Genomic DNA, 17,881 nt, shown 5'->3' with positions numbered 1-17,881 from the left:
TTTATGTCATTAGGGTATTACTGACTCTATCCCAGTGTAAGATGGATTACTTAACACTCGTTTAGAAAAGCAGCTGACTGTGTCTGTCCTGACTGATTACAGTTCATGCTTACATACAGTAGATAAGCTTTAAACTGATCCCAGGCCTGTTTAAACTACATCTGCATCCTCAATCCAACCAGTTACAACAACATGACCGTTATCCTTCATGTCTTGAAAAGCTATGCACCAATCCAATACTAGGATCGGATATCAGTCCTGATACTAACAAAATAAGCTGGATCAGATATTGGATAATAATTAGGCCAATCCACGGGACCGATCCATTCAATGAACCTGATTCCCGCACCGCCAGTATTCTAGGCTTCATAACTGAGGATCAGAATAACCTACAAACATCATACACATCACACAAACAGCAAGACATTCCTAATCTAACTTTCTAATTGTCAACCATCAGCGACTTATCTAGCTTAGAAAAACAGCCGGGAGGCTGCGCGAATCCGGGAGGAAGCACGAACAGGGGATCTCTAACTCTCAGGATGAACACAGTTTTGAGTCCCAGGAGTGTCCTAAATCAACACATTACATGTCTTTCATTAATTATCAGTAAACTTCAGATTTCAATCCTCTGTTGCCATTTTTAAAAGCCACAGCATTGCCATTTCAGCCAGTTTTCAGTGATAAAGAGAGACGAGAGTTGAACTGTTCAATTGGAGCCTTGCACCTGTAACGGAAGACAGCCGAGAGCAAGGTGGAGGGGGTAATGACATCACTGCCACAGCTGGTCCTACATATTAGGAGATCCAAGAAGTGAAGTGAAGAGCTGCTAGCTCCTTTTTGGTCTTACAGACTTGGAATTGAACTTGGAAGTCCTTAGCCCAGACAACAGTGTGCCAAGGTCCAGTACCATTATTTATTTAAGTGACAAATCAACAGCAAATCAGTTCATTAATATCCGTGTTCATTTGTTATAGTTTATTATAAGTGAGTAAAGTAATGTTTAAGTCAGTCCTGCTGCATTAAGTCTCTCCCACACACATATATATATATACATATACATACATATGATAATATATATAATAATAGCATATTATATTCTGGTTTGAAGTGGTGGTAATAGGACCCAGATTACCAGATTGTAATGTTATGTTCAATGTAAGAGTTTAGTGTAAAGAAAGTCGGTCATGTTTTCTGTATTTATAATTCTCTAAACTGTTCAGACCAACCTGGTTGACTTTGTTTACATCTCATTGATTCGGTTATACAAAAAAGGAAGGAGGAAATCCACTTTAAACACAACATTGCTAAAAATGGAATGTAAATTTGAGAAGTATTGGTAGGGCAGACTGAAGGACAGGCGCCATTCTAGCCCCCTTTTAACTTTGCCCAGGTAACTTTCCAAGAGTAATTAATTATTGAAAGAGGGTCAAAGAGGGTTAAAGGTCCTTGTATCAGTTTTTCTTTGTACGGACAAAGACATACTGAAAACACTAAAGATTTGCTCCCTTATTTTCTCACATTGTCGACGTACAAACACCTATTATCAAATTAAATCTCTAAAGTTGAATCTGGCACTTAAAGCATTTAGCCAGTTAGACTAGTAAGCATTACTCCATGTTTCGAGTGACTCTACATTTCAATCTGCCACATATGTGCTGAAATACTTGGGTAATTTGTGTCTGGGATAATTTAAGGTAATGTGAAGGACAGCAGGCATGACTATGAGTACAGGTCTGCGTGACTGGCAGGGGAAGAGATCATTACTGAGAATCGGATTATAACCCCCACACACTATCCTCACATGCTCCCCCTCCCTCTCTTATAGAATCCCTGAATGCCTGTGTAACTGCTAGACAAAGTGTCTTTCACTACCTCATCTCTAATGCCTAAAACCGAACCACACAGGCTGAGCCTCAGAGATGAACAGTTAGTCTACACTGCTTTAATGTGGCATCACAATTACAAGCTAAATCACAGTGTTTATTACATAAAGACTTACATTTACATTCAGTGTCATTCAGTGTCATTCGCTGACTTCTGTATCAGCGAGTTTCAGACTCCTCAAATGTAACAACAGTAACTTTAGTTTCGTATACAACCATGACTGGCAACTCAAAGTGAAAAGGATCTTCATGGAAAACATCTTGTATATGATTCTTTAAAGATCCTTTAAAAGGATGGTTTTATATAGCACCAAATAGGGTTCCTTTATTGCTACAAGCCAGAAAAATCCAAAAAATTACTGTAGTACTAAGTACTGAAAAAGGGTTGTTTGACTCATAACAAAAGTGCACATTTTAAGTGCTATGTAGAACCATTTTAAAAGCTTCTCTAAAGAAGCTTCTCTCTACAATTTAAAAGGGAAAATCATTTTTTGGCTCTTTGAGTTGGCATGGTTCTATAAAGCACTACTGCCATTAATAAATAAGCATTGAATAACCTATTTTTTAAGAGTGTACTGTTCATGTGTTCGATTCTAAAGAAAAGGAGTTCTATTATTATATACACGCAACACAAAAATGATTCTATACAGTACTGAGAAAGGGTCCTTAGGTTACTATAATGGAACCATTTTTGGTGCTTTGCAGAACCATTTTTTAATATATTCTATACAGAACATCTGGTTCATCAAGGTTTTTCCATCCAGCGAAGAACCCTTTAATCATCCATATAGTTTGCTGAGTTGCCATGGTTCTATATAAAACAGCTCACTTAATAGAGAACCCTGAGTAGAGCATATTGAAAAAGGTTTTCTCATGTAGTGGAACCTTTTTTTTTAAACGAGTCCTATATGGAACCACATACAAGAGGTTTTGTATGTATATGATGAACCATTTAAGAGGGAAACCATTTGAATGCTTCTATGCCCTTGAGAACCCTTTTTTGAAGCGCATACTGAAAAAGTAGGTGAACCCTTTTTAAATAAGCTCTATATAGAACTACTTAGAAGCGGGTTTAACTTGTTTATAAAGAACCATTTAAGAGGGAAACTTTGTTCTTTGAGTTGCCATGGTTCTATATATAGAACCATTTTTAAAGATCATACTGAAGAGGGTTTCTTTAAATAGTGGACCCTTTTAAAAATGATTTGATAAGGAACCACCTACAAGAGCTTTTACTTACATATATTTTACTTATACATTTATGAAGAACCATTTAAAAGGGAAACCATTTGGATACATTTATTCAGTCAAATGATTCTCAGAATTGCCATTCCCTTAATAAAGAACCCTTAAAAACGCTTTTTAATGAGGTGCATACTGAAAAAAGTCTTCCTCAAGTAGTGAAACATTTTTAAAATGGTTCTATAGAAAGGTTTTGTTTGTGTATGAAGAACTATTTTAGAGGAAAAGCGTTTGAGTTGAGTTGCCATAGTTCTCTGTAGAATCCTTGGCTTTGCTAAAGAAAGGTAAATGCACAAAAATATTAAAAGAGGAACTCTGTTCTAATCTTTGGGCCATACTTAATAGCCATTTATATTTTTTGAATAAATGCCTCTATCAAAAACTGCAAGACGTAATCGTATGGCTGAATGCATGAGCCAGCATGTGCATTACCGCATGCTCCCTAATAACATGTTCAAGACAGTCCTGATTTTCCTAAATATACTATATATAGACACAAACAGAATATCTACACTGTATTGTCAAGCTCATTACCTTTGCCAAGGCAACCTGAGGAAGCTGTGATCATGTGATGTGATCATGACCTAAAGACTTTAGCGAAAAGCAAAGGACTGACCTTTCCACAATGTTCTCTGCCTGACCACCTCACCTCAAAAGAACAGCCAAAATAGCCAGAACTGACACTGTGGTGCAGAATAATCTATGATTAAATCAGCCGGCGAGTTGGAAACTAGACAGAGCAGCATCAAAGGGGGGTGGCAGCATCCGTTCTGCCCCAAGCGAAGGAAGCTGAGGGGTACATTGTCTGTTAATTGATCAGTAAATCACATAATCCACTGAGCTGAGGCTAGTGGTGCTTGCAAATGGATTTACCATAAAGGCGCACTATGCATTTTTGTTCTTATTGACGCTGTCACTGTGACCAAAGGGTGAAGCTTACAAGCTGTGGCACCAGAGTTCGGAAGTTCCTTTTTTTCTGTTTGAGCAACACAGAGCCTTAATCCCCTTTTCTAAGTCATGCATCAGGGAGGCCAATCTGGATCGGTAAAATCAGGGCAGCTGCACCCCCCCCCTCCCCTCAACAGGATAAAGCTCCAAAGGTGCAGAGCAAATTGGCAATGCTTGAGTTGATGTTGCATTTATGGGACTGGCACAAGTGTGAAGTGTGAAACTCATGCCGATCAAGTGACTTTGATCCGGGAGGGTCAGGTGTACAACCAGGACTCTCTTACTCAAGCACATACTAGCCTAAAATGAAGTGAAGAAATGAAGACTATACACATATTTGAGGTAACTCAGCTTATCAGCAACACAGGGTCTCATCAAATATTTCAATTAATGTGTAAAACACTTCTGTGAGACGACATAAATAAACCTTACCTTACACTCACCTGTAGTGGTGGAACCAGAAGTGCCAGCAGTGTTCCATGTAGAGTTCCCAGTTCCTTGCCGACTAAGGTTCAGGTCCAGCCGTGTAATTGTTCTGCGGTTCCCGTTTTTGTCTATGACCTCTGTTGTGACTTTGGGCTGATTCCCAGCTTCTGACCATGACCTAGCTGCTTCATGGGACCACCTAGATCCTTCATTCGCCTTAACCCCATCCTCGTCAGGCAGCAATACAATGCGGTGATTCAACTGCGGACTGGACAACTTAGAAGAAAGTGGTGATAGGACAGGGGACATACTTTGGAGACTGTTGGTTGGAGGGTAGGACACATTGAAAACCCCAGAAAGAGTAGGAGATGTGGGACTTTTGGTCCATGGTCTAAGGTTGGAAGGTCCAGCCTGAGCATGGTGCGAGAGGGGGAGCCTCATCGTTTCTGGTCTGTCCCCCATATTTGATTCATTTCTGTGAGTAGAGTTTTCGTTTAAGATCCTTGCGTCTTCTTGGTTGAAATGTTGGCAAGTGTGCCTCATGACAGAGCTGTCCTTGGTGGTGTGAAGAACAGCTTCTACAGCACCAGAAGAGGCTTCTTTGGTCCCCACAAAGGAACTGCTCTGTATCTCACTGACCACTTGAACAGTCATGTCCGTCCTGTTTATGTCTTCACACAGCTGAGCTGTGGTTTTACCTCCGGTCTTCTCCTGCAAGTTCTCATTCCCTGAAGAGCTGCTGTTCCTGCTGGGCCGTATGTTATTTCCACTGGTTATCTGGATATGATCCTGCACACTGTCCATGAAAGTACCTGTTGACACTTCATAGCCCAGACAGAACTGGTCCTCAAATTCAGTGAGGTCCATTTCTGAATCAAACGGACGCGATTCCTCCATGAAGTCCCAACCTTCCTGAGCAGTGTGGAAGGGTCCCTCCATTGGCAGAAGTGGCTCACTGCTGACACCAGCATAAGACTTTGAACCTGGGGTCTCTGGTGACTGAAAAGAGAGGCTTCCAGCTGCCTGAACAACCAAAGAAATTGTATCCAGATGAGTCTGTGAAAGCTCTGAAGCTGTAAAGCTCTCACGCTTCTTCTTTATTTTACTCTGCAAGAACTCTTCACTGCTATCAGTCTTCTTGGAGGCCAGTTTTTTCAACTTCCGAACCCGTGAGGCTGCTTTTTTATGATCTGGAGACAATGAAAGGGCATGCTGAAGGTTGCTGCTGCTGCTAAGATCCTGCAAAAGGTTTCCTGCATAAGCTTCAGGTTCACCTGGGAACTTGCCATCCTGGTTGCCCATCCTGACCCTTGCTGCGCAGTCACCGCATAGAGCCAAGAGATCCACCAGCAATTGCCAGTGTTCCGCAGAGAGCCACTGAAGCTCAGCTAAAACTCCTTTTGTTGAACTGTAGGATTGGGAGGCATCTCCCACGGGCTTGTAAGACTGGCCTCTTTGTTTGGCCTTTGCAGGATCTTCATCCTCCTGCTGATTAGTGAGCAGGGGTTGGCGGTCACGAGGGGTGCGGCTGCCATACGTAAAGCCTCGGACCCTCCCAGCGGGGAAGTACAGGCTGATGTAGCTGAACTCCTGGATGGGTTTGTGCAGACACAGCACTGTGTGTGTGCCCTCCATTATTGGGGCCATTTAATTAATCACACACCTACATTAAATGGACACTCATCCTGAAGCTCTTGACTTTACTGGTAGAATGCTCAGGACGAACTGAAGGAGTGAAGGGTGTTCATCACCTGGGCGATCGAAGGTCTGTTAAAGACAAGGAGGCCATTAGGGAGACCAATATGGTCATAAATCTGTTTAAGTACGATGGCAAGTGCACAAAAGAACAGTTTACAAAATGTCAATGTGCCATATTATTACAGCCCAGATGAAAATCAGTTTCATCTAAATGAAATTTCTGTCACTCTGTAAACATATGAACTGCAAGGCTGTAGCCAAACATATAAACTGACTGCAAGGCTGTAGCCAAACTTATGAACTGACTGCAAGACTGTATCAAACATATGAACTGACTGCAAGGCTGTAGCCAAATTTATGAACTGACTGCAAGACTGTATCAAACATATGAACTGACTGCCAGACTGTAGCCAAACGTATAAACTGACTGCAAGGCTGTAGCCAAACATAAACACTGACTGCAAGGCTGCAACCAATTAATATAAGAACTGACTGCAAGGCTGTAGCCAAACATAAACACTGACTGCAAGACTGTAGCCAAACTTATGCACTGACTGCAAGACTGTATCAAACATATGAACTGACTGCAAGGCTGTAGCCAAACTTATGAACTGACTGCAAGACTGTAGCCAAACATAAACACTGACTGCAAGGCTGTAGCCAAACTTATGAACTGACTGCAAGACTGTATCAAACTTATGAACTGACTGCAAGACTGTAGCCAAACATAAACACTGACTGCAAGGCTGTAGCCAAACTTATGAACTGACTGCAAGGCTGTAGCCAAACATAAACACTGACTGCAAGGCTGTAGCCAAACTTATGAACTGACTGCAAGGCTGTAGCCAAACTTATGAACTGACTGCAAGGCTGTAGCCAAACATATACACTGACTGCAAGACTGTAGCCAAACTTATGAACTGACTGCAAGACTGTAGCCAAACTTATGAACTGACTGCAAGGCTGTAGCCAAACATAAACACTGACTGCAAGGCTGTATCAAACATATAAACTGACTGCAAGGCTGTAGCCAAACATATGAACTGACTGCAAGACTGTAGCCAAACATATACACTGACTGCAAGACTGTAGCCAAACTTATGAACTGACTGCAAGACTGCAACAAATTAATATAAGAACTGACTGCAAGGCTGTAGCCAAACACATGAACTGACTGCAAGACTGTAGCCAAACACATTAACTGACTGCAAGATTGTAGCCAAACATATAAACTGACTGCAAGACTGTAGCCAATTAATATATGAACTGACTGCAAGGCTGTAGCCAATTAATATATGAACTGACTGCAAGGCTGTAGCAAAACACATGAACTGACTGCAAGGCTGTATCAAACATATAAACTGACTGCAAGGCTGCAAACAAACATAAACACTGACTGCAAGGCTGTATCAAACATAAACACTGACTGCAAGGCTGTATCAAACATAAACACTGACTGCAAGGCTGTATCCAAACTTATGAACTGACTGCAAGATTGTAGCCAAACATATAAACTGACTGCAAGACTGTAGCCAAACATATGAACTGGCTGCAAGGCTGTAGCAAAACATAAACACTGACTGCAAGACTGTAGCCAAACTTATGAACTGACTGCAAGACTGTATCAAACTTATGACCTGACTGCAAGACTGGAGTCAAACATAAACACTGACTGCAAGACTGTAGCCAAACATAAACACTGACTGCAAGACTGTAGCCAAACATAAACACTGACTGCAAGGCTGTAGCCAAACATAAACACTGACTGCAAGACTGTAGCCAATTAATATATGAACTGACTGCAAGACTGTAGCCAATTAATATATGAACTGACTGCAAGACTGTAGCCAATTAATATATGAACTGACTGCAAGACTGTAGCCAATTAATATATGAACTGACTGCAAGACTGTAGCCAATTAATATATGAACTGACTGCAAGGATGTAGCCAAACTTATGAACTGACTGCAAGGCTGTAGCCAAACATATGAACTGACTGCAAGACTGTAGCCAAACATAAACACTGACTGCAAGGCTGTAGCCAAACATAAACACTGACTGCAAGGCTGTAGCCAAACATAAACACTGACTGCAAGACTGTAGCCAATTAATATATGAACTGACTGCAAGGATGTAGCCAAACTTATGAACTGACTGCAAGGCTGTAGCCAACTGTAGGTCGTCTCCTCATAATAACAATATTAGATAGATGACAGATGGGAAAGGATGGAATACAGACTCGATTCACTGTGTTAGAAAGACAAAATTAGAATGCAGAACAGTGATTAACATTATGCAACACTCAGCTTCTTCTCGCCAACTAATTATGAATGAGTGCTTCCTGGAACGTTTCCCGAAACTGCAAGACATTAGACTAATAAAAAAATCTCTGGCATAAACTTGCAAGAAGTGAACAATCACAGAATCGCTTGATGATGCCCAACACATTACTCACAATACTTCAAACCTATACTACATATATGCAGAATAACTAGTATTAATGCCACAGCAGCCTACATGATGATAAGAGCAGGCTATAATAACAATGAGAGCATCACTCCTAATTTTTTGACAAAAAGGACAAGAAAACAAAACATCAAAGGGTAAAATCAAAAACAGATCAAAAACATCAACAACAATAAAAAAAACACCTAAACATAATCACGTCCTGTGAAGTTATGACAGATCTGATTCACGGCCCCCCATCGGTGTTGGGATTTCCCCCTTTAGAAGAACTGCGGCTATTCATTCCCACCAAACGCCATCCTGCTCTGCAGTAAGGAAGCAATCACATCCTCATCATTACTCCTGTAGCTATATACTGTATATATATTTATATAAATATTCATATATAACAGCTGGGAGAACACAGTGCAGCATGAAGTTCCTTCTCCTGCCGTGCTTCAACAAGCAGAGCACCATCCATCCTCCACTCTCTCCGCTCCGCGCTGTGGACGGAGCATTACATAACACGGGCGCCACATGCTAAAGGCAGGTGTGTGAAGTGAAGTGCAGAGCTGAGCCCCCTCACCCGTCTCGCTCGCATGCCCGTGTTGTTGTCCCCTCTCCTCTTCGCTCTGTCCGAACCGAGCAGCAAAGCGCTCAGCGCCCTGTTCTGGAGGGCGGCGTGGCCTCAGCTCGTGACTGACAGGCGCGTGAGCCAATCAAAGCGGGGCGGCGTGCCAGTCCGCCGCTCTGATTGGCTGGCCTGTCGGGCTACTGGCTCAATAGAGCCGGAGTCGCTGCGGGCAGCTGCGGATTTTCAGGTGCAGGCGAGAGCAAGATGAAGAGGGGGAGGAGATCCACTTCCATACGCGCTGTCGCTGAAGAAACTTAAAGGGGACACCGGCCCGAGCTTTACTATGAGTATTTATTATTTATTTCACTTAGCGGAGCTTAGGGAAGTCTGTGGGTTCTGCTAAATATGCTGGTGAGCGACTGAAAGGATTGTTTGTGGGACTGGCAGGGTTTCTGAAGACCAGACAAGCAACATGAGGGTTTCTAGTGAGGCTGCAGGAGGTTCATATGCAGGCTACACCGTGTAATATTGTCCCTTTAGACGATTAAAGGGACAATGTCCTACATTAAGATCCCCTCTTACTGGGGACCTTACATTACATCACATATTTTGTTGATTTCTGAGGGAAAATAAGTAAAAACAACCTCTCCTCCACACCTTTTATTTTTTTAATGTTAATGTGAAAGCAAACATACTTTATATTGGATTAACTTGGATTAACAAAAACTCAGACTTTTAATGGTACATTAAGAACTTAATTAACTTGTTAGACTGATTTGCCATTAGGAATTGTCCTAAGATATTAATATCAATATCAATCCCACAGTGTAATGAGAAATCGGACTTTTCAAACCTTTTGCGAACACCGAAGGACCATAAACTCCTTTAAGTAGCTGGTTGAGGTAATGAATGCCTACCAAGCATGGTCACCATTTGTGTTGGACACAGATGGAATTTGGCCTCCACCTTTAACCCATCCACAGTGACAGTGACAGCACACAAGCCCCAAGCCTTTTTTTCAGGGAGCAGAGCCTTGCTCAGGGGTCCAACAGGGACAGCTTGCCAAGCCCAGGTATTGAACCCACAACTGTGTGATCAATAGCCTGATGCTCTAATCGCTAACCCCAATCTCTGCATTGGCCGGGAATCGGACCCGGGTCTCCCATGTGGCAGGTGAGAATCTACCACAACACTAGCCTGTATCACAGTTCATCCATACTTTCCACTGTGTGAAATGTCATAACCCTTATATTATGTGTAAAAATAAATAAATTAATAAATACAAAAATAATGTTATTGGTCAAAGTTGAATTACACACAAAGACAAGTCAAGTCAACATAGTAAAACCTTTTTTTCTCAGAAAATTTCTCAGAATATTCAGAAATTAAATATAAAAAATTATACCATATTGAACTTTTTAATAAATATTTTCTTTACAAACTAGCAATGTGATAATGCCATTCATAGTACATAATATATATATATATATATATATATATATATATATATATATATATATATATATATTATTTATTATTTATTTATTTATTTATTTGGCCTGTTTTCATTACTAATTTCATTCCTGAGTCTACACAATCCAGTGGCTTTCAGTTTCTCACAAATTACAGAACTCCCTTCCAAGTTGGTCATCCAGTATCATTGTCTTACTGGTTGAGGAATTAAGAAGCTGGTTGTGTGTCACACACTTAAGTGACAGCGAATTGTCCAGACTAGGAACCATCATAATGCTTTGGGGCTGTGGTGGCTTAGTTCTTAGAGCTCTGGGCCATTGATGACAGAATTGTCGGTTCGATATCCTGGGCTCAGCAAGCTGACACTGTTGGGCCCTTGAACAAGGCCCTTCACCCTTTCTGCTTCCCGGGTGCTGGAGTTGGCGGCCCACCGCTGTGTGTGTCTATGTGGGCTCACTGCCCCTAGTTCACTAGTTTGTGTATGTGTTCACTACCACTGATGGTAGTGATAAATAGTACAGTGACAAATAAGGGCACCTTTACTTTTAATGATATTCAAAGCTGAATGCCTGCCTTGGCTTTGCTGTGGTGAAGGTAACCACTCTTCCTGCACAGTCTCTGACCGCAAGACCCTCCAACGCATTGTAAGGACAGCTGAGAGGATCATCGGAGTCTCTCTCCCCTCCGTCATGGACATTTACACTGCCCGCTGCATCCGCAAAGCAACCAGCATTGTGGATGACTCCACCCACCCTTCACACAGACTGTTCTCCCTCCTGCCATCAGGAAGAAGGTACCGCAGCATCCGGTCCAACACGACCAGACTCTGCAATAGCTTCTTCCCCCAAGCCATCAGACTTCTCAACTCCAGAGACTGAACTGATGTTTTTTTTCTGTTCCATGCACACACACACACACTCTCTCTCTCTCTCTCTCTCTCTCTCTCTCTCTCTCTCTCACCATTTACCCCAGATTATATGGGAAGCATTTTGCACAAATAACTTTACTACCTCACTGGACTCAATATTATTGCACACTGCATAATTTGCACACTACCCCCAATTATTTATTATTCTCTGTCTTTATTGTGTTGTGTTGTCTGTCTGCACTTGTATTGTCCTTGCACCATGGCCTTGGAGGAACCTTGTTTTGTTTCACTATGTATTCTGTATATAGTTGAAATGACAATAAAAACCCACTTGACTTAAATTGACTTGACTCTATATACCTCATATATCTTCAGATTTTCATGGCCCAGCTCCTCTTGATGGTGGCTGTGTTTCATTGTTTTTTTTAGTGTTTCTGAGTTCTTCATATCACAACCAGCTGAGAGAATTATACTGGACATGACCTGACCAGTTTGTTTTTTGTATTTGTATTTGTGTTGAACTGGAAACCACTACCTATCCAACATGCTCATGTAGGGTTCAAACGAGTGGATCATGGGTTAAGTGGGTTCCAGGTGGGCTATGGGCTCTGAGTGGGCTTTCCATCCTCTGAGTGGGCCCCATCAGTACAGCCCACCTTAATCTCAAATGGTGTCCCATCTAGACTTCGTATGCAGTATACAACCCAGGTAGGGCCTACATTTAACCCCTACTGGTCCACTCACTGACCTTGGTGGGCATCCGTATGTGGGGCTAATGTGGAACCTGAGTACCTGAAAACTTTCTGGTTGCCAGTTATGTATGTATGTATGTATTGCCATATGGACATATTAGCTAGGTGGAAATTATCCTGTGCATCTGAATCATCCTTTGTCTATAAAACCTCAGAAATGTTTTTATTTTGGGTCTGTGAAACCATCTCTGCACCAAAGTGTCAGGGTCACTGACCCAAATGACTCAAAACATCATCTTTGCACACAAATACTGTACAGACCATCAATAACACATCGGTGTGACCACATACAAGTACAACATACAAGTGCATGACCCTGAGGTAACCAGGGTAACCAGTACTACAGACAACTCAAAAGTGAAAACAGGTCAAACTGACTCATAACATAATTGGAGGGTTAGGAAATGGCAGTTAAAGGTTACAGTAGAAGTCAAGGCAATACAACTCTCTGGATTGCTCATATGCTGGCCAGAAAGGCAAGGCAAACCCCTATAAGACAGTACTGTTGTACTGCGCAGTGTTACTTGCATAAACATCTGCAATGCAAGAGTCATCAGAAATAGTTCAGAAGGCCTTCACCTTACCAGTGACTTACCCGCAACAGTCAACATCTGAAGAACAATTTCTAGAGAAGCCAAAGAGCAGCATTTCATGAAAATAACCCCTTTGCCAACTCTTAAGCATGACGGTGAATCTGTGAGGTGTGTGGCAGTCATTGGCGCAGGAATCACCGCCTTAAATATGAGCAAATTCTGGAAGCAAAATGGAAAATGCAGCTGAAAAGACTCTGGCTTCTACAGCAAGCTTTTGGAATGGCCCTCACATCCCCCTTGATTTAAACAGCATTGACAAATCTGTAGGTATATCTTAGACATGCCGTTAAACATGTCTACACAATCAGTGATTACACTGACAACCTAGCTGAAACCGTTCTGCAAGGAAGAGAATAGACAGACTTGTGTCTGGCTACAAAAAGTGTTAGCAAGCTGTGATATCTGCCAAAGGTGGTGTTACTAAGTGCTAACTTAGTAGAGTGTCCAAGATTTTGCACATATACTGACATTTGCACATGTAAACTTAAACTGACCATAACCTTTTAGTTTAATACATGACCATTTCACAACCTCTCATTATTCCAGAATTAGACAGAAATCCATCTGATCTGATTGTGTCTCATACTTCAATCAAAAAGTAGTCTGGGCTGAAAAACTGCTTAAAACATACAAATAAACTGCTGTAGGCTGAAGACAACACATGAAGACATAAGACAACCTTATACACCATTATTATTGGATGCAGATGGGATCTGGCCTCCACCTTTAACACGCACATACACACTAGTGATCAAACAGCAGCCATTGGGCAGCCATTGGGAAGGAGAATGGCCTTGTTCAAGGACCCAACAGTGGCAGCTTGCCGAGGCCGGGTATCAAAGCTACAAAATACATTGAAATACATTAAAAAAAAATAGTTTTGGTGGGAAAGAAGTTGGTTTTGCAGCATAATTTTCATTAATGAACGAATGGGCTGAGGAAGGAAGTGTACTGTAATATTTACATGCAGAGGTGCAAGTAACGAATTACATTTACTTTTATCACTGTAGTTAAGGCGTGTACTTGTGTGCTTGTACTTTTAACCTCATATTGAATTTTATTTATTTATATATTTATTTATTTATTTATTTAAATCTACCTGGCTACTCTGACAACCTAATTTCTCTCTGGGAATTAATAAAGCTATCTATCTAGCTATCTAACATCCTGCTGGTAAGTAATTATTAACAGAAATATAGAGACCCAGACTTGAGTAAAAGTACAAGTGCTCTATCAAAAGTGACTTGAGTAGAAGTAGAAGTGTTCTTTAAGCTCCAGACTTAAGTATAAGTACTAAAGTATTTCGTACTTCGAATTGCAAGTAGTTTATTCTGAAATGTACTACTTAAAAAAAAGTAAAGTATTGTGTTATGTAGTTCTTACAGAAAGCAGTTCAAAGTCTGAATATCAGTGTTTATATTATTTCAAATGCGTAGACTTAAGGACTGTCACAATTCCTTTGGCTGTAGTAAGGACAGGGATGTACAGGACAGAGGACATGAACATGGAGTCTTCAGTTAACTCTCTAAACAAACTCGCCCAAAAGAAAGCCTAAACAGAATTGACTCAACCTGCCACATACAAGTGAGGAGAGCAGCTTAAAACTCTGAGCTTAACTCTTTATAAACAAAACTACAGCTAAAAGATCTCAGGCCATTAGGCCACATACAGGTATTTAAAGGTGGTGAAGATGGGTTTTCTTCTGGTGGTTCTTCCATCTCTGAATAAACTAACAGAGCTCTAGCGTTAGTGCTCTCACTGCAGCAGTGGAGTGAAAGGAAGAACGGCAGCATGCTCACTCACGGCTTGATCGCTTGTTCTGCTTAATCTCGAACCTGGTGACAGCGCCATTTAGCACTCTGGCGATGATAATGTGGGTTTGAAATGATTCATACCATTTTTATAATTGTAAAGAGTAACAATGCAGCACATGAAACATGTAACGGAGTAAAAGATTTAAAACATGTAGTGAAGTAAAAGTGGAAATAGGAGATACATTTTAGTACTTAAGTACAGTAGTGAAGTAGTTCGACTTCATTTCTATCTATCTCTGAACTATTAATGATGCTAACTCTCTGTTACCGGACATGATCAATAACAGAGATATCATTAAAGACCCAGCCCCACATCTAATTACATTTACAAGACAAAACGCTAAGTGGACTGTACCTGGTCTATTTTACGAATTGACAACTGCAGGACAGCAAGGATGGACTCTGCTAACAAAAACCAACTGAGAACCAACTGCTGTTTAAACCGTACAGGACGTTCAGAGAGTAATGCCCTAATGATGGTCACACAAATAAAGCAGCTGTAATGTAGATATACCGCAGGGCAGGGATTTTGCCATGCGCTTCATTTGACATGGTTGGAGTTTATTTGTCATGCTTTGTTATTCAACAGGTAGATCACTGTCTGAAAACGTATTACAACATCTTGAAGATCCTTCTTTGGGACATTTAGGAAAAGTCATAACACCTGTGACCCTTTTGGATTTAAAGATTTGCAGTATGACTGTTGTTGGTGTTTGTAGGTGAAGAAAAGAAGGATGATCTACAGAATCCACACTTCAATGCCACCTTCAACAGTTGGATTGCTTGAAAAGGTTGGATGGGATGATCTGTGCTGAAATGACACATTATAACTAAATATTATAGCCTAAATATTTGTTATTGCATTTCATTTGTATTTTAAGAGTTCAAGGTTTAGATCCCTTTGTCCCTTTTTTGCGCTACACAGGAGCGACCTCCCTCTGCTGCAGTTAATAAAAGTAACCTTTACTTTAAAAATAGCTACTTTTCTATATTTACGTAAGTAGATTTTGGGGTAGTTTTAACTTGTACTTGAGTAAAAGCTAATCAAGGTGACAGTACTTGTACTTGAGTAGACAATTTAAGTACTCTCTGTTTACATGCTACATGAAACTCCACAGTTGTCTCATAACCTACCACTGATAAAAACAAGACACAGGAGCATGATGGGTGCTGTGGCTGATATTAGTTGACATCTCTTATCATCCTGACATAAGCATTAGTGTAATCTTATTTAGCACCCACTCATCTTTAGCCATCTTCCCTCATATAACCTAGCCTATGAGGATTAAGGCTACTGGGGGATGCATATGGCTGTGTTACATCACATGTGTGGAAGAGCAAGCCTAATGTAATGTAATCACTGTGCAGAGGCTGTGGTTGGAGCAGTTGGGTGTAAGGCCTGTGTTGTCATTTGTAGGATTATAAGATAAGTCACAGGCACTCCCTGTTTTTTTGTGTATAACATTTTTTGAATGAAGTTTATTATCCAGATATTTATCCAAGTTAAAAAAATCTTAAGAACAATTAGTTACAATGTATGTGACTTGTAATCGGCCTCGTGCAGCACAAAGTTGCATAGTGCAGTGGCAATGCCCGAGACGCCATTCTCCCTATTACAGGTCAGTGGAGCATCAAAATGATTGTAAAGCTGCTATTTTAAGGTAAAAATGCTACAGAATGTTGCTTTAATAGGGTTATTATAAAGAACCGTGGTTGGTGTGGTGCAACAGATAACACCACCGCCTGCCACTGAGCTACCACACCATGTAGGAGACAGGGGTTCGATTCCTGGTCTGGGTGACTGTGCTGCGCTACACAAATAAGAGTCCTTGGGCAAGACTCCTAACACTACATTGGCTCACCTCTGTAATACGAGTAACCTTGTAAGTCGCTCTGGATAAGAGCGTCAGCTAAATGCCATAAATGTAAATGTAAGTTAATCAAACCTTTCAATGGACTTTGGAGAGCTATTTGTTTAAGATGTAAATGAGAACCCCTACTTAATCTAAAAGCACTAGGACAGTCCCTGCTGGTATAGAAACGTTATGTTAATTAAAGCATCCCTTGAAGAAGGCTTTGTAGAATTTTACAGCCTATAAACCACCCGAGGCCCTAAAGGGTTATTACATAACTTCTATTACCAGAGAATAGCCCCACTAGTTTGTACAGAAGTAACTGTAGTTACTGAGTAACACAGCTTAGTGTGTAATGAGCCTTTCTGCATTAAGGGTTAAAGGATGGTTTAACTGCATACTTAATTGGCAGGAAACCCCTGAGGATGTTCTAGGACCTAGAAGGATTAGCGCTGACCACTTAAATTTACATCACTCAAGGTGTATCATTTCTTTAAGCAAAGTTACAGTTAAGTTAAGTTAAAGTTACAAAGTTACTCCTTCTTTTACAGTTTAAATAGCAAAAGAGATCCTGCATGGTTAGTATTTGGTAACACCCCCTTTTACAAGTAGCTTTGTAGCAAAACAAAAAAGCTCTTTAAAATTATTTTTCATGCAGAAAGTTTCTAGTTTTGTAAGAACACTGGTCTGGGACGTCTTGCATGCTTTTTAATGATGTTTAGGTCAGGGGACTGTGAGGGCCATGGCAAAACTTGTGGTAGTCCACTGTGGATTTTGAGGTGTCTTTAGGATCACCTTTCTGCTGTTGAAGCCACCATCTGTTTTTTTTTCTACCAGTGAAATGTTCTCTGTGCCACTGGCTGCAACACAAGTCCAAAGCATGCCTGACCAGTAGTGTCAGGCTTTTTGCAGTTAAATGAGGCTTCCATCTGCTTTTCTACCAATCCTATGAGCAGTTTTCTTCAGCTATTTTACAGCCTTTACCTGCTCTGTGGAAATCAACTATTTTACTTTTCTGAGTGCAAGACAGCTGCTTAGAAGAGCCCGTGGCTGTGGACAGTTGGGACAAGGTTTGAAGTGCCAGAGCTTTGAAATTAACCTCAACTGGCCTTTTCTAATGCTGACTGTGAGGGAATGATATTCCTAACAAGCTAATAAAGTCTTGAACCTTGGTAAAAGTTATCTGAGAGCTCGGGCTTGGGGTACTCAAACATTTGCATGCTGCTCCTTTCCTTTTATCACTCAGAAATTGTACAAAACAAGAAGAATGCCCTAATCTTGATTAAATTTGAGATTTTAAACAACATT

At 40.9% G+C, this 17,881-nt stretch overlaps 1 protein-coding gene across 2 annotated transcripts in view; it reads right to left on the bottom strand.

Annotated features, from left to right (window-relative positions):
* The window catches only part of LOC140564382 (formin-like), an 85,995-nt gene extending 76,674 nt beyond the window's left edge, over positions 1-9,321 (bottom strand). For both annotated transcript variants that reach the window (XM_072689793.1, XM_072689794.1), the window contains exons 1-2: positions 9,233-9,321; positions 4,520-6,269 (exon numbers count right to left, since the gene is read on the bottom strand). In XM_072689793.1, coding sequence (XP_072545894.1) covers positions 4,520-6,149 — 1,630 coding nt within the window. In that variant the 5' untranslated portion in view covers positions 6,150-6,269; positions 9,233-9,321. The remainder of the gene's footprint in view (positions 1-4,519; positions 6,270-9,232) is intronic.
* Between the last annotated feature and the right edge of the window lie 8,560 nt (positions 9,322-17,881).

Source organism: Salminus brasiliensis, chromosome 10, assembly GCF_030463535.1.
Source record: "Salminus brasiliensis chromosome 10, fSalBra1.hap2, whole genome shotgun sequence".
In the NCBI taxonomy this organism is placed as follows: domain Eukaryota; kingdom Metazoa; phylum Chordata; class Actinopteri; order Characiformes; family Bryconidae; genus Salminus; species Salminus brasiliensis.
Note: the sequence above shows the minus strand (reverse complement) of the source record. Positions and strands in the feature narration are given on the sequence as shown.